The sequence below is a fragment of the Anomaloglossus baeobatrachus genome, chromosome 12 (genome assembly GCF_048569485.1).
Source record: "Anomaloglossus baeobatrachus isolate aAnoBae1 chromosome 12, aAnoBae1.hap1, whole genome shotgun sequence".
In the NCBI taxonomy this organism is placed as follows: domain Eukaryota; kingdom Metazoa; phylum Chordata; class Amphibia; order Anura; family Aromobatidae; genus Anomaloglossus; species Anomaloglossus baeobatrachus.
The window spans coordinates 94,633,044-94,657,906 of record NC_134364.1 but is presented as its reverse complement, the minus strand read 5'-3'; the positions used below and the strand labels follow the sequence as shown (position 1 = coordinate 94,657,906).

Sequence of the window (24,863 nt, the reverse complement as noted above, 5' to 3'; positions counted from 1 at the left end):
AAGGGATATATTTAAATCCTTCCCGAAGCTTTCCGAAGTTTCCAGAAGGTTACGTAATATGGAACTATATTCAACTGTGTTACACTAGAATGCCCTATATGGTTTGAACAGCTGGTATATAATGCACGATGGAGGGGGCTACTGTTCGCTCTCCACACTGCCTGCTGTGAGAAGACTCCAGTGCTGCAAGATATGACATGCTGAGATGACATCCCCTGCATTGCCGTTCAGGAGCCAAAGAGAGATGGGTAAAGACTTCCCATTGTTCAGTATGGACTAAATGAACTCTTTTTACATAAGCTATCAAAGTATATTATTTTTTTCCTTTCTGTAACTGAACCCTGGCAACCATTTTTAAATAGATAAAATACATTTATTTTTTACATTTTTGAGGTCTTTTCATTCATGCGCCTTTACGTATTTGAAGGAAAATATATTTAAGAGTATATTTTTTAACAATGATTTTTACTTTAAATACAAAAATGCCTCTTAAAGGGGACTTTCATTGGATTTTTATCATTTAAACTGAGTGCCTCGTTGAATTGTCACTGAGCTTCTAAATCTGGGACAGTTTTTATTTTTATTCTGTGGCCTTCTGTTCCAAAATTATGCCCCCATGTAATAATGATGCAAATTTACCCTTGAACTAAATAGGCGTGGACCAAAAGGCATTTTCTTTTTCTCCTTTGATGCTGGCCAATCACAACATGGCCACACCCACAGAGGAGTGCTCTGGTATACGCCCAGTTAGTTAAAAGGCAAAAATGGCTTAATTATTACCAGAGGGCATAACTTTGGAAAGGAGAGGAACAGAAGAAAAAGAAAAACTGTTTCAGATTCTGTAGAGCACTGGTATTTGGATGAGCTGTGCTGTTTATATTATAAAATCCAGTAAAACATTCCCATTAAATGTTAAAAATCATTAATTATGGCAATTTGCTGAGATTCACAGGAAACCACAAGGTGTGGGCACAAGTCGTGTATGAGAATGAAGTAAAGAAACACAACAAGGAGGATGAACATTGGAACAAAAGCGAAGAAAGAGAAAATCTTTTGCAAAGGACAAGTAAGACATCATTACCCGGTAGATGCAAAGTTCCAGATAGACACTCACCACTAGAGATGAGCGAACCGGTCGCGGTTCGGCTCGAGGTTGGTTCGCCGAACGGACCTCCCGTTTGAGTTCGGTTCGTCGAACGTTCGACGAACCGAACTCGAACTGCATAGGAAACAATGGCAGGCAATCACAAACACAGAAAAACACCTAGAAAACACCCTCAAAGGTGTCCAAAAGGTCACAAACAACTCACAACACATGGGAAAGTGACAAGGACATATACTCATGCGAAAACAAAAGAGATGGACAAGGAAAAAGAGGAGGACACACAGATATATGAGTATATGCAAGGAAACATACCATTATTGTGCAACTTGAGCCCTGCTCATTCTTGGCTTCCAATCTGGATAAATTGCCTGAGCTCGCCACGTACGTCTTGGGGATCTTGTCGTGTCCTGCAGCCAGCGTTCTCTCGGAACCTGTCTTCAGTGCTGCTGTGGGTCTGCTGGCAGATAAGCACACGTGTCTGTCCACTGACAATGTGGACATGGCTCTCAGAGGACTTTTCTTCCCCGGGGTCAGCCAGGGGACGGGAAAGGCACGCGTATTTTTGAGAGTGCTTCATGCAAAGCATCTTTTTCTTTTTCAAAAGGGGGCTCAACCGATGCCAGTCAAGTGGGGTGTGTGTGGCCCAGTGAGTGGCAACGAGGGAGACTGTGGTTGGAGTCCCCTCGCTGTGTTTCTAAAAGAACCAAGATGAACAAGTCATGGCTCTCAGAGGACTTTTCTTCCCCGGGGTCAGCCAGGGGACGGGAAAGGCACGCGTATTTTTGAGAGTGCTTCATGCAAAGCATCTTTTTCTTTTTCAAAAGGGGGCTCAACCGATGCCAGTCAAGTGGGGTGTGTGTGGCCCAGTGAGTGGCAATGAGGGAGACTGTGGTTGGAGTCCCCTCGCTGTGTTTCTAAAAGAACCAAGATGAACAAGTCATGGCTCTCAGAGGACTTTTCTTCCCCGGGGTCAGCCAGGGGACGGGAAAGGCACGCGTATTTTTGAGAGTGCTTCATGCAAAGCATCTTTTTCTTTTTCAAAAGGGGGCTCAACCGATGCCAGTCAAGTGGGGTGTGTGTGGCCCAGTGAGTGGCAACGAGGGAGACTGTGGTTGGAGTCCCCTCGCTGTGTTTCTAAAAGAACCAAGATGAACAAGTCATGGCTCTCAGAGGACTTTTCTTCCCCGGGGTCAGCCAGGGGACGGGAAAGGCACGCGTATTTTTGAGAGTGCTTCATGCAAAGCATCTTTTTCTTTTTCAAAAGGGGGCTCAACCGATGCCAGTCAAGTGGGGTGTGTGTGGCCCAGTGAGTGGCAACGAGGGAGACTGTGGTTGGAGTCCCCTCGCTGTGTTTCTAAAAGAACCAAGATGAACAAGTCATGGCTCTCAGAGGACTTTTCTTCCCCGGGGTCAGCCAGGGGACGGGAAAGGCACGCGTATTTTTGAGAGTGCTTCATGCAAAGCATCTTTTTCTTTTTCAAAAGGGGGCTCAACCGATGCCAGTCAAGTGGGGTGTGTGTGGCCCAGTGAGTGGCAACGAGGGAGACTGTGGTTGGAGTCCCCTCGCTGTGTTTCTAAAAGAACCAAGATGAACAAGTCATGGCTCTCAGAGGACTTTTCTTCCCCGGGGTCAGCCAGGGGACGGGAAAGGCACGCGTATTTTTGAGAGTGCTTCATGCAAAGCATCTTTTTCTTTTTCAAAAGGGGGCTCAACCGATGCCAGTCAAGTGGGGTGTGTGTGGCCCAGTGAGTGGCAACGAGGGAGACTGTGGTTGGAGTCCCCTCGCTGTGTTTCTAAAAGAACCAAGATGAACAAGTCATGGCTCTCAGAGGACTTTTCTTCCCCGGGGTCAGCCAGGGGACGGGAAAGGCACGCGTATTTTTGAGAGTGCTTCATGCAAAGCATCTTTTTCTTTTTCAAAAGGGGGCTCAACCGATGCCAGTCAAGTGGGGTGTGTGTGGCCCAGTGAGTGGCAACGAGGGAGACTGTGGTTGGAGTCCCCTCGCTGTGTTTCTAAAAGAACCAAGATGAACAAGTCATGGCTCTCAGAGGACTTTTCTTCCCCGGGGTCAGCCAGGGGACGGGAAAGGCACGCGTATTTTTGAGAGTGCTTCATGCAAAGCATCTTTTTCTTTTTCAAAAGGGGGCTCAACCGATGCCAGTCAAGTGGGGTGTGTGTGGCCCAGTGAGTGGCAACGAGGGAGACTGTGGTTGGAGTCCCCTCGCTGTGTTTCTAAAAGAACCAAGATGAACAAGTCATGGCTCTCAGAGGACTTTTCTTCCCCGGGGTCAGCCAGGGGACGGGAAAGGCACGCGTATTTTTGAGAGTGCTTCATGCAAAGCATCTTTTTCTTTTTCAAAAGGGGGCTCAACCGATGCCAGTCAAGTGGGGTGTGTGTGGCCCAGTGAGTGGCAACGAGGGAGACTGTGGTTGGAGTCCCCTCGCTGTGTTATACATGCTTTTAGAAGGGCATGACATGGCTTGGAGGTTGACTTTCATAAAATGCAAACTGTTGGCTACCAAAATGCTGCCTTTCCAACAACTGTGGTTATAGGCAATGAGGAACATACTGATGAAGATGAGACGCAGATACCCGATTGGGATGACAACTTAAATATTCGGTCAGGGCAAGAAGAAACTCGGTCTGAGGGGGAGGGGAGTGCAAACACAACAATTGATGATGAAGTTCTAGATCCCACCTACTGTCAACCCACAGTCAGACACTCGAGGAGGTCAATAGAGGCGGTGGAGGAGGATGCAACCGACGTCGAAGTAACCTGGCGCCTTCCTGGACACAGTCGGAGCACTGGTAGCACGTCTACAACTGCATCCTCAGCCACCACTCTGCCTCTGAGCATTATTCGGGGTGGATCAACAGGTCGCATGGCCTCTAAGCCTTGCCTAGCCTGGTCCTTTTTTGACATAAAAAAAGATCGGCCAAATTATGTGATCTGTAACATTTGCCATGGTTATCTTAGTAGAGGTCAAAACCTCAGCAGTTTGACAACTTCTTCCATGAATCGTCACATGAATAAATATCATATGGCCTGGTGGGAAGCTCACCGTGCTGCAATGCGGCCTAGTGGAGCCAACCATCCACCGCCTGCCCCTTCCAGGGCATCCGCGCGCTCGTCATCTTCTAGGACTGTGGGGACAGCTGTCACACCTGTTTTTCCACCCACAACTTCCACCACTGTAACCGCAACAGGCAGTTTGCTTGGTAGGTCGTCAGTTGGTTTGGAAGGGGAAACAAGTGAGTGTGTTCAGCTCTCTCAGACATCGATAGCACCAACTTTGGATGAAGGCAACATCATGTCTCCGCCTGCACTTTCCTCCCAAAGCTGCATTTTTCCAGGGACACCCTACTCAACACCGTCTACACACAGCAGCCAGATCTCTGTCCCTCAGATGTGGTCAAATAAAAGGCCACTTCCTTCGACCCATGACAAAGCGAAGAGGTTGACTCTATCCCTCTGTAAGCTGTTGGCTACAGAAATGCTGCCTTTCCGCCTAGTGGACACACAGGATTTTAGAGACCTTATATCTGTCGCTGTGCCCCAGTACCAGATGCCTAGTCGCCACTACTTCTCTAAGAAAGGTGTGCCCGCGCTACACCAGCATGTCGCACACAATATCACCGCTTCCTTGAGAAACTCTGTGTGTGAACGGGTGAATTTCAGCACCGATACTTGGACCAGTAAGCATGGACAGGGACGTTACATGTCGCTGACTGGGCACTGGGTAACTATGGTGATAGATGGTGAAGGGTCTGCTGCACAAGTCTTGCCGTCCCCACGACTTGTGTGTCAATCCTCTGTCTGTCCAAGTTCCGCCACTGCTTCTGCATCCTCCACCTCATCTGGGTCCTCCACCTCCGCCCCAAGCCTGCCTGGTCAGGCCACCAGCGTTCTCACTGCGCAGAAGGAATCACGCACCCCTCATTACTATGCTGGCAGCAGAGCGCAACGGCATCAGGCGGTCTTTAGCTTGACATGTCTTGGGAATAAGAGTCACACAGCTGAGGAGTTGTGGTCAGCTCTGCGGTCCGAGTTTAATAAATGGTTGTCTCCACTCAACCTGCAGCCTGGTAAGGCCGTGTGCGACAATGCTGCAAACCTGGGTGCGGCCCTTCGCCTGGGCAAGGTGACACACGTGCCTTGTATGGCTCACGTGTTGAACCTTGTTGTCCAGCAATTTTTAACACACTATCCCGGCCTAGATGGCCTTCTGACCAGGGCACGGAAACTGTCTGCAGTGCTCACTTCCGCCGTTCAAGCGCCGCAGCTGAGCGACTTGCATCGCTCCAGAAGTCTTTCGGCCTGCCGGTTCATCGCCTGAAATGCGATGTGGCGACACGCTGGAATTCAACTCTCCACATGTTACAGCGACTGTGGCAGCACCGCAGAGCCCTGGTGCAATACGTCATGACGTATAGCCTGGGCCAACGAGATGCAGAGGTGGGGCAGATCACCCTGATGGAGTGATCTCAGATCACGGACCTATGCACCCTTCTGCACAGTTTCGACATGGCGACGAATATGTTTAGCGCTGACAATGCCATTATCAGCATGACGATTACAGTCATTTACATGCTGGAGCACACGCTAAACACTATTCGGAGTCAGGGGGTGGGACAACAGGAAGGGGAGGAACTACAGGAGGATTCATATGCGCAAGACACAACAACATCACCAAGGTCCAGACGTTCATCATCACCAACGCGGCAGGCATGGGACCATGGGGGACAGGGATCAACAAGGGCGCATGGTAGCAGGCGAGATGTTGAGGAAGGTGCAGGAGGACATGAAGATATGGAGGACGAACTGTCCATGGACATGGAAGACTCAGCTGATGAGGGGGACCTTGGTCAAATTTAAGTTGAAAGAGGTTGGGGGGAGATGACAGAGGAAGAAAGAACGGTTAGCACCTCTATGCCACAAACACAGCGTGGACTTGGTCCGCATGGCTGCGCAAGACACATGAGTGCCTTCTTGTTGCACTACCTCCAACATGACCCTCGTATTGTCAAAATTAGAAGTGATGATGACTACTGGCTTGCCACACTATTAGATCCCCGGGACAAGTCCAAATTTTGTGACATAATTCCACCCATAGAAAGGGACGCACGTATGCAGGAGTATCAGCAGAAGCTGTTACTCGATCTTAGCTCGGCTTTTCCACCAAACAACCGTGCAGGTGAAGGGAGTGATTCTCCCAGTTGTAACTTGACAAACATGGGACGGCCTCGTCATCTTCAACAGTCTACCCGTACCAGTAGGACCGTATCTGGTGCTGGTAACAGCAATTTTATGGAATCTTTTCATAATTTTTTTAGACCCTCCTTTGCAAGGCCACCAGAGACATCAAGTGTGTCACATAGTCAACGGATGGAGAGGATGATACAGGAGTATCTCCAAATGAACATCGATGCAATGACTTTGCAAATGGAGCCTTGCTCCTTTTGTGCTTCAAATCTAGAAAAATGTCAAGAGCTCTCCAGTTACGCCTTGAAGATTTTGTCGTGTCCAGCTGCCAGCGTTGTCTCTGAACGTGTCTTCAGTGCTGCTGGGTGTGTGCTGACAGATAAGCGCACGCGTCTGTCCAGTGACAATGTGGACAGACTGACGTTCATCAAAATGAACAAGTCATGGATCCAGAAGGAATTTACTACCCCTGTGTCATCCTGGGGAGAGTAAATGCTTGTGGATTTGGAATGTGCTTGATGCGAATCAAAACATCCTGTTTGCAACTAGGGCACAAGTCCTGCCACTGATGGGGTGTCTGTGTGCCCAATTTGGGGAAAAAAGGTAGACTCCGCTTGGAGTAACCCTTGCTTGCTGTGTTTTTTAAAAATGATACAAGATGAACAGATCTGAAGGCAAGATGAAGGCAACATCATGTCTCCGCCTGCACTTTTCTCACAAACCTGCATTTTTCCAGGGACACCCTACTCAACACCGTCTACAGACAGCAGCCAGATCTCTGTCCCTCAGATGTGGTCAAATAAAAGGCCACTTACTGCGACCCATGACAAAGCTAAGTGGTTGACTCTATCCCTCTGTAAGCTGTTGGCTACCGAAATGCTGCCTTTACGCGTAGTGGACACACAGGATTTTACAGACCTTATGTCTGTCGCTGTGCCCCAGTACCAGATGCCCAATCACCACTGCTTCTCCAAGAAAAGCATGCCCGCGCTACACCAGCATGTCGCACACAACATCACCACTTCCTTGAGAAAATCTGTGTGCGACAGGGTGCATTTCAACACAGATACTTGGACCAGTAAGCATAGACAGGGTCATTACATGTCACTGACTGGGCACTGGCAAACTATGGTGAGAGATGGAGAAGGGTCTGCTGTACAAGTCTTGCCGTCCCCACGAGTTGTTTCAATCCTTGTTCTGTATGTAGAAGTTAATACACTGCTTCTGCCTCTTCAACCTCGTGTGGGTCCTCTACCTTGGCGCAAACCCTGTGTGGTCAGGCCACCCTTCCTTGCAACTGCGCACAAGGACTACCACACACCTCCTTACTATGCTGGCAGCAGAGCTCAATGCCATCAGGCGGTCAAAGTTTTACTTTGAAATGTATGGGAAATGTGAGTCACACCGCTATTACAGAGAATAGTAGTCAGGCAGGGTCAAAACATTAATTGAGGAACAGGAACAGAATGGGACGGCCAGGAAAGAATCAGAAAACAAGCAGAGGTGAAATGCGTATCGGCCAACAAGGTACATAAACAGCAAGCAGGAAAAGTAGTCAGGTAACAAGCACACAAAATCATAAAACTGAACTGGGGGTAAAATTAACCAGAGGTTCATAGCTATGTCTGGCAGTGGTCTGCAGACAGGATGGGCATAAAAAAGGGTGTGGTGTCTTCCCATTGGTTGTAGCTGAATGATGGTATTTCATCTGTGAGATACCCACCAGCTACATTCAGCCAGAGATTCTGCATCTGTCAAGGTAATGCAGCCCAGTGGGTGAGCATAACCTGCGTCCACCTGCGCCGCTGGCATCGACTACTCTCCCATCATCAGCACTATTCATGAAAGGAACACGTTGTCACCTGGCGACCGGAGTACAAATTGACGGAGCGGACTCCGTTGGTGACTTAACAGCCGTGTGCGGCAATGATGCAAACCTGGCTGCGGGCCATCCTCAGGGCAATGTGACACACGTGCCTTTTAGGGCTCACGTGTTGAACCGAATTCGCCAGCAATTTTTAAAACACCATCACGGCCTACATGGCCTTGTGCAGTGGGCACGCTCGCTATGTGCTCACTTCCATCGTGCGCACACAGCAGCTCAACAACTTTCATCACTCCGGAAGTCTTAGGGTCTGGCAGTTAAACGCCGTAAATGCGATGTTTCGACACGCAGGAATTGGAATCTGCATATGTTGCAGCGTGTGTGGCAGCACCGCAGAGCCCTGCTGAAATACGGTAAGACATATAGCCTGGGATAACTTGATCCAGAGGTGGTGCAGATCACGCTGCTGGAGTGGTGTCAGATCAAGGACCTATGCACCCTGCTACACAGTTTTGAAATGTCGACGAAGATGTTTAGCACTGGCAATGTCATTCTCAGCGTGACAATTCTGGTCATCTACATGATGGAGCACACTGTAATTATTATTCGGAGTCAGGTGTTGGGACAAGAGGAAGGGGAGGAAGTACAGGAGGAGTCATATGCGGAAGGGATAACAAGATCTACGAGGTCCAGATGGTCAGCGGCACCTATGCGGCAGTCATGGTGAGGGAGAGGGATTAACAAGGGCGCATAGTATCAGCAAAAAGTGTTGATGAAAGTGCAGGAGCCCATGAAGAAATGGAGGACGAACTGGCGATGGGCATGGAAGACTCAGCAGATGAGTGAGAGCTTGCTCACATTTCGGTTGTGCGAGGTTGGGGGGAGAGGGCAGAGGAAGGATGCACGATTCTCACCTCTCTGCCACCAACACACCAAGGACTTGGTCCTCCTGGATGCACAAGACACATGAGCGCCTTCTTGCTGCACTACCTACATGACCCTCGGATTGTATGAATTTGAACTAATCCTGAATACTGGGTTGCCACACTGTTAGATCCCCGGTACAAGACAAAATTTGGCGAACTAATTCCTGCCATAGAAATAGACGCACGTATACAGGAGTATCTGCAGAATGTGGTACGCAATCTTAGATCTACTTGTCCACTAAACACCAGTGCTGCACAGAGTGAATCTCAACGCTTTGTCATGGATAGGAGGAAATGGTCTTTTACTTGTCCACATCGGAGGGACCGAGGGATGGCTGCTGTGCTGAGATGGCGTTGAGTACGGTGTCCCTGCACAGTTGCACTTTTGGTCATATCCCAAAATGAGTTGAAAAAGGACAGATGCTGTTGGAAAGGGGAACAGGTGTGTTGGAAAGGGGAAAAAAGTTTTGGTCCGTGGATTTGGTGGTTAAGCAACTGTAACATTTGCTGAAGAAACAACATCTGTTACAGTGGGACTGGCAGATTTGGATAAAGTGGTATATAATCTGTGACCGCTATATAACGAAAATTAATAAGAAAAGAAAGAGAAAGGTATATATCCCCATCAGCAGTCAGTGTCCACCGTGCTCCCAGTTGGAAAAGGAGAGGTTGGCAACTTGAAGGTTTGGTGGAGGATACAGAGCTGTGTGGCTATGAAACTAATAGTAGCCTGAACCGAGTTAGACGCCATTCGGATCTGGAGACTGTGAGCCCTGTTAGCGTCACAGGGTCCACATGCCCACCCAGCCCTGGAACTCCCTGTTAACAACACAGGGGCCATTGAGTACGCTGACCGTGTGCGTAGAGGCCACACCTGTGGACAGCAGGCGCATCAGCAGCAGCAGGCCTGTTAATGCCACTGGGCTGCACAAGCAGGACTGTTAGGACAGGAGCTGGTCTTAACCGTTCTGCGTTACCAACTGTGGTGGTGGCCTGCATCCACCACCCGATCCCTGCCTACCTCTGGCCTAAAGCCGCAATGGGTTCAACACATGGAGGTGTGCTCTTTCGGAGCATAATAGAAGACTGCGCACCTCCTTGTTGGCTCCAGCCCCTTTTATAACCTGGGTCCGCCCCAAACCAGGGTGAACCACAATGCACCTCCTGGAGACAAAAGTAGAGTGACACGTCATGAGTGGCATAACTAGCGTCCTATTTGGAAACGCAACTTCAATGATGACCTCATGGCTGCCATGACCCAAACACCTCACCAGTCATCGTCTGAGCATCAATAATGCGGTGACAAGTCATAGGTGTGGGCCTCTGCAAGCCATTTGGGAGGACACCTGATGCCCTGTGGTCTATATGGGACCCCCACATCAGGGCCAGGGCCAAAGAGTTCATTACCGGACCTAGTCTCTGATGCAGGAAGTGCCTGAGCATGCTCAGTAGCATGAAATACAGTCTCTGAAAAAAGACTATCAGCTTTAGCATGGTGTCTATGCCCAAAACAGGACTTATACCCGGCACGGAATGCAAGCACCTGTGCAAAGAGGCTTTTCACACTTAGTGTGGGAGCATGCGCTGTATCCCGAAATGAAAACTTAGCGTCAGGAATGGCACAGTCAGGCTGAGCATACTCACTAGGCGAAACACTGTAATTATGCTGCAGCTGGGGTACATCGGCACACGCATGCGCACTAGCTGCCTCTCCACACTTAGACGTGGAGGGGAAATTTGTCTTGGAGATGCTGTCTATGAACAGAAGGAAAAGCTAAAGGAAGCCTGACTTTCTATCCCTCCGAATTATGAAATGCAGCAATGAATTCCATGAGTTTGCTATAACATTAGCGTAGCAAAATGTGCATGAGGGTGTGATGTAGAGGTGCTAGAAATAGCTTGTCACCAGTGGGGCACTAATGGAATACAACAGCCAGTTCTATGATGCCACAAAATGGCAGTATTTTGTGCTATCATTATAGCTTATTAAAAACAGAGCACGAGGTTGTCATGCAGAGGTGCTGCACATAGATTTGCAGTAGTGTGAATAGACAAAAGTACAATAGCCACGTTTAGGATACAACTAGGTACAGTGAGTGTTTGCTAGTATAATGGCTGAGTTTAAAAAAGTTTGAGTGTGCAAGGCAGGCAGACGTGCTGCAAATAACGTTCCAATACTGTGAATTGACAAAAGTACAATAGCCACGTTTAGGATACAACTAGGTACAGTGAGTGTTTGCTAGTATAATGGCTGAGTTTAAAAAAGTTTGAGTGTGCAATGCAGGCAGACGTCCTGCAAATAACGTTCCAATACTGTGAATTGACAAAAGTACAATAGCCACGTTTAGGATACAACTAGGTACAGTGAGTGTTTGCTAGTATAATGGCTGAGTTTAAAAAAGTTTGAGTGTGCAAGGCAGGCAGACGTGCTGCAAATAACGTTCCAATACTGTGAATTGACAAAAGTACAATAGCCACGTTTAGGATACAACTAGGTACAGTGAGTGTTTGCTAGTATAATGGCTGAGTTTAAAAAAGTTAGAGTGTGCAATGCAGGCAGATGTCATGCAAATAACGTTCCAATACTGTGAATTGACAAAAGTCCAATAGCCACGTATAGGATGCCACTAGGTACACTGAGTGTTTGCTAGTATAATGGCTTCGTTATAATTAGTTGGAGTGTGCAACGCAGGCAGATGCGCTCTGCAAATGTCTTGGCACTAGTGGGACTATAGCAAAGTCCAATAGCCACGTATAGGATGCCACTAGGTACACTGAGTGTTTGCTAGTAAAATTGCTTAGTTTAAAAAAGTTGTAGTGTGCAATGCAGGCAGACGTGCTCTGCAAATGTCTTTGCACTAGTGGGACTATAGCAAAGTCCAATAGCCACGTATAGGATGCCACTAGGTACACTGAGTGTTTGCTAGTAAAATTGCTTAGTTTAAAAAACTTGGAGTGTGCAATGCAGGCAGATGTGCTCTGCTAATGTCTTTGCACTAGTGGGACTATAGCAAAGTCCAATAGCCACGTTTAGGATGCCACTAGGTACACTGAGTGTTTGCTAGTAAAATTGCTTAGTTTAAAAAAGTTGTAGTGTGCAATGCAGGCAGACGTGCTCTGCTAATGTCTTTGCACTAGTGGGACTATAGCAAAGTCCAATAGCCACGTATAGGATGCCACTAGGTACACTGAGTGTTTGCTAGTATAATGGCTTCGTTATAATTAGTTGGAGTGTGCAACGCAGGCAGATGCGCTCTGCAAATGTCTTGGCACTAGTGGGACTATAGCAAAGTCCAATAGCCACGTATAGGATGCCACTAGGTACACTGAGTGTTTGCTAGTAAAATTGCTTAGTTTAAAAAACTTGGAGTGTGCAATGCAGGCAGATGTGCTCTGCTAATGTCTTTGCACTAGTGGGACTATAGCAAAGTCCAATAGCCACGTTTAGGATGCCACTAGGTACACTGAGTGTTTGCTAGTATAATGGCTTACTTAGAATGAGTTGGAGTGTGCAGAGGACAAGAGGGTACAGTGGCAGGATTGTGGTGCTCTGGGTAGAGGAATGGAAGCCTGCCTTTCTATTCCCTCCTAATGGTGAAATGCAGGGAGGAAATCCCTGACCTGGGCTACACAGACGCTGTTGCTGTTTGCAGGACCTGTCACTTATGGCTCTCTGACCCTGCCGCTTTGAGCCCTTAAAAGGACTGCTAGAATGTGCTCTCCCTAAGCTGTCTAACGCTGTGTATGCAGCGCATACAGCTGTATCGGCTATAGGACTCAGGAGGACGGAGCTGCGACACTGATGTCTGACACCAAAGACGCGGAAGGCAGATAATGGTGTCCTGGAGGAAAATGTCCGTTTTTATAATGCAGGGACATGTGACATGCAGATCCTATCACACATGCCGTTGCTTCTCTGGCTCAAAGTCCACTTAGGTGTGTGTGTGTCTGTGATTGGCTGACATGCTGGCCCGCCCCACAAGACGCGCGCGCTTAGGGAAGGAAGACAAGAAAAAAAAAAAAAAAAATGGCGATCGCCATTATAGAAACAGCAGTGATCTGAAGGCGCTGTTCACGCACACTATACACTGAAATGTGATAATAGTTTGATTCACAGAGTGACTTACACTATTACAGCAGAAACCAAGCTAGGATTTAGCTGTTTTTTGGCTGCTAGAACCGTTCTCGAACGTTTCTAGAACTATCGAGCTTTTGCAAAAAGCTCGAGTTCTAGTTCGATCTAGAACAGCCCCCAAAATCACTCGAGCCGCGAACTGGAGAACCACGAACCACGAACCGCGCTCAACTCTACTCACCACTGACTTGTTCAGGATCCTGCTCTTAGAATCCTTGAATGTGGAGACCAGACTGCCCATCAGCCACCAATGGGCAATAACAAGTCCAAAAGAAGAGAATTTGTCCGGCAATTCCATAAAATCTTCAATTTATTATAAAGTCATAAAATCCATATTAATGGTCAAGGGTGGTAGTCCCAGTTAACGCGTTACTAAGACCACAACAAGTCGAAACGCGTTAACTGGGACTACCTCCCTTGACCATTAATATGGATTTTATGACTTTATAATAAATTGAAGATTTTATGGAATTACCTGACAAATTCTCTGTTTTTGGACTTTTTACCTGGTAGATGATGGGGCAGTCATGGGGAATCCACCAATTCAAACCAATACATGAAGTTTTCTGAACTAATTTTCTGGATGTTTCTGAAGGAGTTTGATGTCCATAGGAAAAAAACACATTGTACTTGTAGACGTTATAGAACACAGTCATGTCCCCTTTAGAGGACATGGTCTCCATGCTCATTCCTAACCATTCTTTGACTTCCCCACTCTTTGCTTCCCTTCAGAATTACAAATTCTGAAATGTTTTAGTTTCAGAGGGGCTCCAGGAGAATTGCTGATTTTTGGGGGTCAGAGAGAGCTTTCCCTTTTTTGGAAGCTTCCCAGATATTCAAAGAGTGATGGTCTATGCAAGGGATTTAGAGCTCTGTTTCAGAAAAAGTGAGCACTAAACACTCATATTGAAATATTAAGGAGATGCGTGTATGCGAAATTTTGAAAATATTTCGGTAATAAAACTCTCAATTATAATACATCAACTTTAAAAGAAGTTGTCTCTAGAGATGAGAGTATCTACAGTTAGGTCCAGAAATATTTGGACAGTGACACAAGTTTTGTTATTTTAGCTGTTTACAAAAACATGTTCAGAAATACAATTATATATATATAATATGGGCTGAAAGTGCACACTCCCAGCTGCAATATGAGAGTTTTCACATCCAAATCGGAGAAAGGGTTTAGGAATCATAGCTCTGTAATGCATAGCCTCCTCTTTTTCAAGGGACCAAAAGTAATTGGACAAGGGACTCTAAGGGCTGCAATTAACTCTGAAGGCGTCTCCCTCGTTAACCTGTAATCAATGAAGTAGTTAAAAGGTCTGGGGTTGATTACAGGTGTGTGGTTTTGCATTTGGAAGCTGTTGCTGTGACCAGACAACATGCGGTCTAAGGAACTCTCAATTGAGGTGAAGCAGAACATCCTGAGGCTGAAAAAAAGAAAAAATCCATCAGAGAGATAGCAGACATGCTTGGAGTAGCAAAATCAACAGTCGGGTACATTCTGAGAAAAAAGGAATTGACTGGTGAGCTTGGGAACTCAAAAAGGCCTGGGCGTCCACGGATGACAACAGTGGTGGATGATCGCCGCATACTTTCTTTGGTGAAGAAGAACCCATTCACAACATCAACTGAAGTCCAGAACACTGTCAGTGAAGTAGGTGTATCTGTCTCTAAGTCAACAGTAAAGAGAAGACTCCATGAAATTAAATACAAAGGGTTCACATCTAGATGCAAACCATTCATCAATTCCAAAAATAGACAGGCCAGAGTTAAATTTGCTGAAAAACACCTCATGAAGCCAGCTCAGTTCTGGAAAAGTATTCTATGGACAGATGAGACAAAGATCAACCTGTACCAGAATGATGGGAAGAAAAAAGTTTGGAGAAGAAAGGGAACAGCACATGATCCAAGGCACACCACATCCTCTGTAAAACATGGTGGAGGCAACGTGATGGCATGGGCATGCATGGCTTTCAATGGCACTGGGTCACTTGTGTTTGTTGATGACATAACAGCAGACAAGAGTAGCCGGATGAATTCTGAAGTGTACCGGGATATACTTTCAGCCCAGATTCAGCCAAATGCCGCAAAGTTGATCGGACGGCACTTCATAGTACAGATGGACAATGACCCTAAGCATACAGCCAAAGCTACCCAGGAGTTCATGAGTGCAAAAAAGTGGAACATTCTGCAATGGCCAAGTCAATCACCAGATCTTAACCCAATTGAGCATGCATTTCACTTGCTCAAATCCAGACTTAAGACGGAAAGACCCACAAACAAGCAAGACCTGAAGGCTGCGGCTGTAAAGGCCTGGCAAAGCATTAAGAAGGAGGAAACCCAGCGTTTGGTGATGTCCATGGGTTCCAGACTTAAGGCAGTGATTGCCTCCAAAGGATTTGCAACAAATTATTGAAAATAAAAATATTTTGTTTGGGTTTGGTTTATTTGTCCAATTACTTTTGACCTCCTAAAATGTGGAGTGTTTGTAAAGAAATGTGTACAATTCCTACAATTTCTATCAGATATTTTTGTTCAAACCTTCAAATTAAACGTTACAATCTGCACTTGAATTCTGTTGTAGAGATTTCATTTCAAATCCAATGTGGTGGCATGCAGAGCCCAACTCGCGAAAATTGTGCCACTGTCCAAATATTTCTGGACCTAACTGTATGTGGTGCACCCAAATCTGTTTCTTATTGCCATTCAGTTTGGGCAAATCTAGTAGAACTGTGGCTTTATAGGAAGGGTTGAAAATCAATCTTATACATCTACCTGTCTGGCTGAAAATTCAATAATCGACTCTTAAATCTTCTTTTGTAATTCTTCATGTTGGGTCTTCCATTTACCTGGTTAGATGCCATCACGTCTGGTGCAACGCACGGCAGGGATCAGCATCATAAACTACGTATTATAAAGGGGCTTAGTGAAATGAAGACCCAACTGGAAACAAGATAAAAAAAGCCATTTGGAGGACTGGTGGTGGTAGTAGGAAAAATGTATGAGGTCATCATAGGTGCAAATTGAATTTCCACTTTGACTTGAGCAAATCTCATATTTAGAGATTTGGTTAACACTAGTATATAGACTTTTTACTAAAAGGTTTTGCGCAGAATCCCCCTGTATGTGTCAAGTAGACTTTACCATATACACATAAAATGCACAAAATAAAAAAGACGACAACTGGCAGCAACAGGATTTTCCCCTGCTGGATCACAAAATAATCCACTTCAAATATAAAAATATGGCTTAAAGGGAATTTTGTCACAATTCCTCTGTGCAGAACATCTTTAAAACTAGAAAATGTTCTTCTGCATTTTCCTGGATTACAGACCTGCCAGTGACACGATTCCTCTGTGCAGAGCAACTTGCCTTTGAAAGTGCTCTGCTGCACTTTCCTGAGTTACCGAGCTAGCAGCTGTTTGACAGCACAGGATTCCATGTTGGTGCTAATTACTCAGGTGTCCCACCTTCCTGGTAACTGCTCAGGCTTCTTTATGGAGCATGCTCGCCCAGAACCTTGCCAGTTGTATTCTCTGGTTCTGCGGTTCTGCTGTTGGCTTGTGTCTTTGCTAGTGTTCTGATCTTTGTGTTTTGACTCCTGACTGTTATCTGACTCCTCTCTGCTCGCTCCCTGTTCCTCTTGTGACCTTCTGTTTTTTTTTTTACCTTTGACTGTTACCTGACAATGTCTCTGTTTTCTCCCTGAACTTCTTACGTGTTCTCCTGGATATCTGACCTTCGGATTGTGACCTGACTACGCCTCGGTTTACTCCTCGTGCTCATATGTGTCCTCCTGTTACCAGAACCCAGCTTTCCTGACTACTCTTCCATCTATACTACCCGTAAGTACAAGTAAAATATATCTTTGTACCGTGTTAGCCAGTAGAGATAAAAAAAAATGTTTAAAAGAACAGAGAGTCCTCAGTGGTTACTGCACTATTCTAAGTCCTGTTGTGTATAAATATGTGACTCTTCAGATTTTGTGTTATACCATGCCTGATGAAGAGACCTGAGTAGTCTCGAAAGCTTGCAATTATTTACATCTTTTCAGTTAGCCATTAAAAGGTATCAACCACTGAGGACTCTCTGTTCTTTTAAACATTTTTTTTACCCGTAAGTAGTGACTAGAATCACAGATTTTCATTTGACTTTTTTTAATTTAAATAGACTGCTTCTTTGAATTTGATCTGCTCCACTAATTCTGGAACAGTTCTTTTTTTTCTTCTGTGCCTCTCTATTCCAAAATTATGCTCCCATTTAACAATAATGTCAATTTACCCTAAAGCCAATGAGTTGTGTACAACAGAACTTCTCTGTGGACATTACCTTTTTCTCCTCTGATTCTGGCCAATCAAAATCCAGCCACGCCCACATAGTTGGGCATGTACCATAAAAGCTAATTGTAGGGAATTTTTTGCATTGTCCTTACAGGGGGACATAACTTTGAAACCATAAAGCAGAGAAGAAAAAGAAAAACTGTTCCAAATTCAGGAGAACAGCGGCAACTGGAGGATGTATCAAGTTTAAATAAAAAATTCCAGTGAAACTTCTCTTTAAATATTAGAAATTGTAAATTATCACAATTTTCTCTATTCACAGGAAACCTTAAGGTGTGGACAACACCCGTGTATGAAAAAGAAGTGAGGAAACATGACAAGGAGTATCAACATTGGAATAACACTGAATATAGAAAAGTTCAGTTGCAAGAAACAAGTAAGAAAACACAACCAGGCAGAAGATGAGGCCGTAGTCATGGGGAATCCAACAGAGATCAGTCCAATAGATCAAGTCTTCCCAAAAAATATTCTAGCCATTTCTGGACGATTTTAAGGTCCTCTGGTGACATTGTGGGAATAAAGCATTATACTGGTAGAAGTTATAGAACACAGTATTGACTCTTTAGAGGAATTCTGAGAGATTGGCTTTGCTCAGGATTCCTATGAGTTCAGTAGGCTTTACCATATTTACAATCCTTCCCCTATTACCCTGTCTGCAAGAAGACAAAATGCTGCAGAAAACTATATTTCTTAGATAATTTATAGGCGCCTTTCACTTTACATTGGGCCACTCGCTAAGTACCATATTTTTAGTTTCATAAGATGCACCCGATTATAAGACACACCCCAAACTTGGATGGGAAAAAAAAAAAAAAAAAAAAAAGGTAAAAAAAAATAAATATCGGGTCCGTTTTAAAATCTGGTGGTGTCTTACCAGGGAGAGGGGGCAGCAGCGGAGCGGGGGTCACAGGAGGCAGGGGCGGTACTGGAGTACTGAAATACTGCGAGTAGTATAGAGGGGGGCCCAGATACTCACTGACTGCGGGTGCTGCTCGGTGCGAGGTCGGTGACGCTGCTCTGCTCTGTGCGGGGCCGGTGAGTCACCAGCCATTCTAAAGATGTCGGCGGTGAGCGCTTCAATTAATGGAGAGAGCTGAGATGGAGCGGAGAGCTCCATAGGCACATGCATTGCCCTTAGGCACCATTATTTGAATCCCTGACCACTGATATTTTCAGAATGACCGCACGCTGCACAGAGCAGCCGCCTGCCGAGCAGAATGGAGCAGGCGAGCGCCGAGCAGAACGGAGCAGGTGAGCGCCGAGCAGAATGGAGTAGACGAGCGCCGAGTACAACGGAGGCGGCGAGCACAACGGAGCAGACGAGCGCTGAGCACAATGGAGCAGGCGAGCGCCGAACACAACGGACCAGGCAAACACAACGGAGCAGGCGAGCACTGAGAAGAACGGAACAGCTGTGCACAGAGCAGCCCCACACAGAAAAGTGATGCTGCCCGATGCACAGAACAGCGTCGCACAGACCAGCAGACCTCTGCACAACCCCCCAGTAAGCTGCATTCGGATTTTAAAATCGCACCCCTCATTTTCCTACCAAAGTTTTGGGAGGAAAATTGTGTCTTATAATCCGAAAAATACAGTAGCAGACACCATATATGTAATCCTTTTTAATTAATAGGACAGGTGTGCAAAGCCTACTAAGCTTTCATGAAACCTGTCAAGTGGCCAACAGCCTCATAGGTAGCCCTTCTTGCACATAGCTTGTGTACTATGTCCAATGACATCAATGTCTCTAGAAATGTTTCTAAAAAATTTGCTGTACAAATCTACTATTTTTTTTCCAGGTGATTTGGATGACCGAGTGCGAAAAGATGAGATGAAGGATGACCATGAGAACGATGAAGGACATTCACTTGTTCAATAAACAGGTAAATTAGTTGGGGAAGTAATGACACATAAACCCTCTGAAAGTCAAACCAGTACTTAGAATAAAATATAGCATTATAAACAATCACTATATGAATATTTCTGATGGAGATTAAGGTCCATGAGAGAAATTCAGCTAAAACTGATGAAAAAAAAATGATGTCTCTGGTGGGAATTTGCTATAGTGCTTAGGGGCCACTTTACACGCTGCAACAACGCTAGCATTTGCTGGTGATGTCGAGCGCGATAGCACCCGCCCCCGTTGTATGGCCAATATGTGGTGATCGCTGCCGTAGCAAACATTATCTCTACGGCAGCGTGACACGCACATACCTGTTCTGCAACGTCGCTGTGACCGGTGAACCACCTCCTTTCTAAGGGTGCGATTTGTTCAGCGTCACAGCAGCGTCACTGAACTGCCGCCCAATAGAAAAGGAGGGGAGGAGATGAGCGGCCGGAACATGCCGCCCACCTCCTTTCTTCCTCCTTTTCCGGTGGACGCAGGTAAGGAGATGTTTGTCGCTCCCACGGTGTCACACATAGCGATGTGTGCTGCCGCAGGAACGACGAACAACATCATACCGGTGGCAGCAGCAATATTAAGGAAATGAACGACGTGTCAACAATCATCGTTTATCGTCGCTCATTAGTGTTACACGCTGCGATGTCGCTACCGGCGCCGGATGTGCATCACTAACGCCGTGACCCCAACGATATATCGGCAGCGATGTTGCAGCGTGTAAAGCACCCCTTAGAGACAAGAGCCTACTAAAGAGTTTTCCCAAGACTAAAACTCATCCTCAAGCAAAATGTTGGTTGATAACATTCTAAATCACAGGGGTTCAACCTTTGAGTCCCTCGCTGATAACAAAAATAAGGCTCATGAGAACTTTCACTTCACATAGTGTTCATAAAACTACTAGAAATGCAAGGTTTTATCTTTTTTGGGTTCTCTACAGTAGGGCTCTTATCCTCTAAAAAGGAGAAAATTTTCAATATTGGGGCAACCCCTTTCTACTATTTCTTAAGGGCTTTGTCCAGACTTTTTTTTAATTTTAAATACGTACTTTACGACTCCTCCATATCAACGATCCCGCTGATTTCCTTGCTTTTTGTTTGAGAGTGGAAGGTATGAGATGACCAGTCATAAGCGAATTTACTGAATTTCAAATTCGGCAATTCTATCCAAGTTGGCCAGGAAATATGATTCAGTTCAAATTTGTTGAAAGAGAATCAAATCATGTGATAGGGCTCTAATGTCAAGATGATGTTGTGGTCCTTGGCAATGTACCTTGTGTCCTTGGGAAGTTGAGGTTTCCAGCATCAAGTAGAGATGCCGGAAGAGCTGAACGAAATAATGCATACAGTTAGGTCCAGAAATATTTGGACAGTGACACAATTTTCGCGAGTTGGGCTCTGCATGCCACCACATTGGATTTGAAATGAAACCTCTACAACAGAATTCAAGTGCAGATTGTAACGTTTAATTTGAAGGTTTGAACAAAAATATCTGATAGAAATTGTAGGAATTGTACACATTTCTTTACAAACACTCCACATTTTAGGAGGTCAAAAGTAATTGGACAAATAAACCAAACCCAAACAAAATATTTTTATTTTCAATATTTTGTTGCGAATCCTTTGGAGGCAATCACTGCCTTAAGTCTGGAACCCATGGACATCACCAAACGCTGGGTTTCCTCCTTCTTAATGCTTTGCCAGGCCTTTACAGCCGCAGCCTTCAGGTCTTGCTTGTTTGTGGGTCTTTCCGTCTTAAGTCTGGATTTGAGCAAGTGAAATGCATGCTCAATTGGGTTAAGATCTGGTGATTGACTTGGCCATTGCAGAATGTTCCACTTTTTTGCACTCATGAACTCCTGGGTAGCTTTGGCTGTATGCTTGGGGTCATTGTCCATCTGTACTATGAAGCGCCGTCCGATCAACTTTGCGGCATTTGGCTGAATCTGGGCTGAAAGTATATCCCGGTACACTTCAGAATTCATCCGGCTACTCTTGTCTGCTGTTATGTCATCAATAAACACAAGTGACCCAGTGCCATTGAAAGCCATGCATGCCCATGCCATCACGTTGCCTCCACCATGTTTTACAGAGGATGTGGTGTGCCTTGGATCATGTGCCGTTCCCTTTCTTCTCCAAACTTTTTTCTTTCCATCATTCTGGTACAGGTTGATCTTTGTCTCATCTGTCCATAGAATACTTTTCCAGAACTGAGCTGGCTTCATGAGGTGTTTTTCAGCAAATTTAACTCTGGCCTGTCTATTTTTGGAATTGATGAATGGTTTGCATCTAGATGTGAACCCTTTGTATTTACTTTCATGGAGTCTTCTCTTTACTGTTGACTTAGAGACAGATACACCTACTTCACTGAGAGTGTTCTGGACTTCAGTTGATGTTGTGAACGGGTTCTTCTTCACCAAAGAAAGTATGCGGCAATCATCCACCACTGTTGTCATCCGTGGACGCCCAGGCCTTTTTGAGTTCCCAAGCTCACCAGTCAATTCCCTTTTTCTCAGAATGTACCCGACTGTTGATTTTGCTACTCCAAGCATGTCTGCTATCTCTCTGATGGATTTTTTCTTTTTTTTCAGCCTCAGGATGTTCTGCTTCACCTCAATTGAGAGTTCCTTAGACCGCATGTTGTCTGGTCACAGCAACAGCTTCCAAATGCAAAACCACACACCTGTAATCAACCCCAGACCTTTTAACTACTTCATTGATTACAGGTTAACGAGGGAGATGCCTTCAGAGTTAATTGCAGCCCTTGGAGTCCCTTGTCCAATTACTTTTGGTCCCTTGAAAAAGAGGAGGCTATGCATTACAGAGCTATGATTCCTAAACCCTTTCTCCGATTTGGATGTGAAAACTCTCATATTGCAGCTGGGAGTGTGCACTTTCAGCCCATATTATATATATAATTGTATTTCTGAACATGTTTTTGTAAACAGCTAAAAAAACAAAACTTGTGTCACTGTCCAAATATTTCTGGCCCTGACTGTATGTGGTACTAGAATGATCATTATGGAGGACTAGACAAGAGTACTTGGTCACGACAAAAAAGCATCAAGGTTTCTGTTTTCTCCCCCCTTTTTCAGCCCTTTACAATCTTTAGCAGAATTCACAGAAAGTGAGTCATAAGAAATTTAGCTTACAAAAATTCAATAATTCAGTAAAATTCTTGGCAAATTTTCTTTGAACTGATTTGTTCATCTTTTGTGACTAATTATTGAATGTTCTCAGTGAGAGGAACACAATTATAATCTTGTGATACCTTTTAATAGTTAACTAAAATAAAATAAAATGATGTTACAAAGCAAGCTTTTGAGACATCTCAGGTCCCTTCATCAGGCATGGTATGACAAAATATCTGAAGAAACACAAATATATGCACAGACAGAGCAGAGGGATGGCATAATAAAAGGTATTTAAATAAACAAACACTGAGCTTAGAAAGTGAATCCTTAATTAGCTTTGATTAGTGGTATGAGAGTTTTATTGTCCCAATATCCATGTAGGATAGGTCTGGTGAATCTCTGGAATAGACTCCTCAGATTTTGTAATGGTCCCATAAATCCTTCTGACTGGTTGAGTCCTGTGCCCACAGAGTTAAACATTTTAATGAATTTGTATTCCCAGACCCTTCAATGATTTTGTGATCTGAAGTTGCCTTTTAATATGACAACTTTCATATAGTTTATGTTGTGTCCTGAAGCACAGAAATGTTTGGCCAAAGGTAAATGGATTTTTTTGTTTGTAATTGTGTGGCGGTGAGATCTCATCCTTTTGTGTCCAATCTTTTGGTTTGTACTGTATTTTGGGCATGATATTTCACTTACACATCATCAATTGCAGTTTTAGAAGAATGTAAAATATTAGAACTGGATGAACAATAAAAGATGGCCCCAATGGATTAAAAGTAACATACAGAATTTTCGTTCCTGACCTAAAAATGTCTTTAAAATATTGGAAACTAGAGTTGAGCAAATCCCTGAAATTAATTAGCCATAGTTCGTTATGTGGATGAGCACTGAGATCACCCACCGCTACACCTCACCTTCTCTACTTTCATAAGTTGATTGTTTTGTGTTGTTCTATAGTATTTGGAAGAAAATTTCTAATATGTTGTGTTACATTTTACAGATGCCACAACAGCCACGAAAACATCGAGACCCAGATTCACGTTAGAGGAGAACCCTACTGATATGATGTCTTCATTGTTACAAAGACTTTGAAAAGATATGTAGAACTTTTGTCATTTTTGAATTTATTGATAAAATAAAATAAAAGACAGAGCACATGATGAGATGAGCCAAGTGACCTGATGCCCATGTACACTAACAGGACAGGGCACATTATGAGATAAGGCAAATGATCTGATGCCCATGTAAACTAAACTCATCACATTGCAGTTGGCTAACCATTGGGAGTCCCTTCTGTTGCCGGCATTGCATCTTGACCATAAAATGGATAGCTATGAAAAAATACAACATTTTATGACCTTCCTTAATACTAACATAAGGCTGGCCATACACATTAGATAACTCATATGATCTGCTTTTTTACTTGCAAGCTTAAAGGATCAGGCGATTACATTCCAACCTCGATCCTTTTGTCCCCTAACATAGTCAAACAGAGGCCCATCCATATTTGATCATCCCCAAAATTGGCTGACTTTTAGTATTTTGTTTCTAATGAGTATGGGGGCTTCAACCTTTTAACAACATATGTTGGCTCCCTGTTTTTGATGCAGGCTCTCAAGCTGAGTCCGCATCTTTGCCAACAAATGATCAGCCATCATCTGTGTCTAACGAGAGTGAGGAGCTATGCTCCTTGTGCTGTTGACCAGATCAATTTTGCTGACAATCACTGCAATAAAAAAGTTGATACACTTGGAAGAAGGAGAGCAGAAAAAAATTAGTGCAAAAATGAAAAATCGCACCATCAGGAATGGCTTCAAGTCCTCTTCAATGATAATTTGTCCAGTGGTAATCATAAATATAAAGACTTCTCTATGGCTAAAATTCAGCTGTTTTTGGAAATTTCAAAGTAAAGTTATGAGGAAAACTGATTGAAAATGTACCTAGTCAAGATTCAGAGAATTTAGGAGCAAATTGTATAATGCTTTGTTAATTGGCACTAATCTTCCACTGACAACCTGCCTAAGCTAGCAATATCTTATATACACTAAAGAATGACCAGGACGGTCGGAAGTAAAGTTACATAGAGTGATCTGAAAGGCACCAGGTACAAAAAATTGTAATATAAATCCTGGTTGGGTCCTTTGGTGGCCACCTACTGGCTAAAAGTCTATAAAAAAAAAATGTTCATTATGTAAATTATTTTTTGCAGTATCTTACATGTCATATAGTGACATCATCATGTAGTGACATCACCAGGTAAGGGAATATATTCGGTAAATATTTT

At 44.7% G+C, this 24,863-nt stretch overlaps 1 protein-coding gene across 2 annotated transcripts in view; it reads left to right on the top strand.

Moving 5' to 3' along the window:
* The window catches only part of LOC142257766 (uncharacterized), a 99,014-nt gene that overhangs the window by 69,727 nt on the left and 4,424 nt on the right, over positions 1-24,863 (top strand). Inside the window, exons 7-12 of one of the 2 annotated variants that reach the window (XM_075329943.1) lie at positions 953-1,066; positions 17,007-17,045; positions 17,803-17,916; positions 19,340-19,423; positions 23,580-24,683; positions 24,789-24,835. In XM_075329943.1, coding sequence (XP_075186058.1) covers positions 953-1,066; positions 17,007-17,045; positions 17,803-17,916; positions 19,340-19,419 — 347 coding nt within the window. In that variant the 3' untranslated portion in view covers positions 19,420-19,423; positions 23,580-24,683; positions 24,789-24,835. Of the gene's footprint in view, positions 1-952; positions 1,067-17,006; positions 17,046-17,802; positions 17,917-19,339; positions 19,424-23,579; positions 24,836-24,863 lie in introns of both variants that reach the window. The other variant, XM_075329942.1, reaches the window with a different exon arrangement.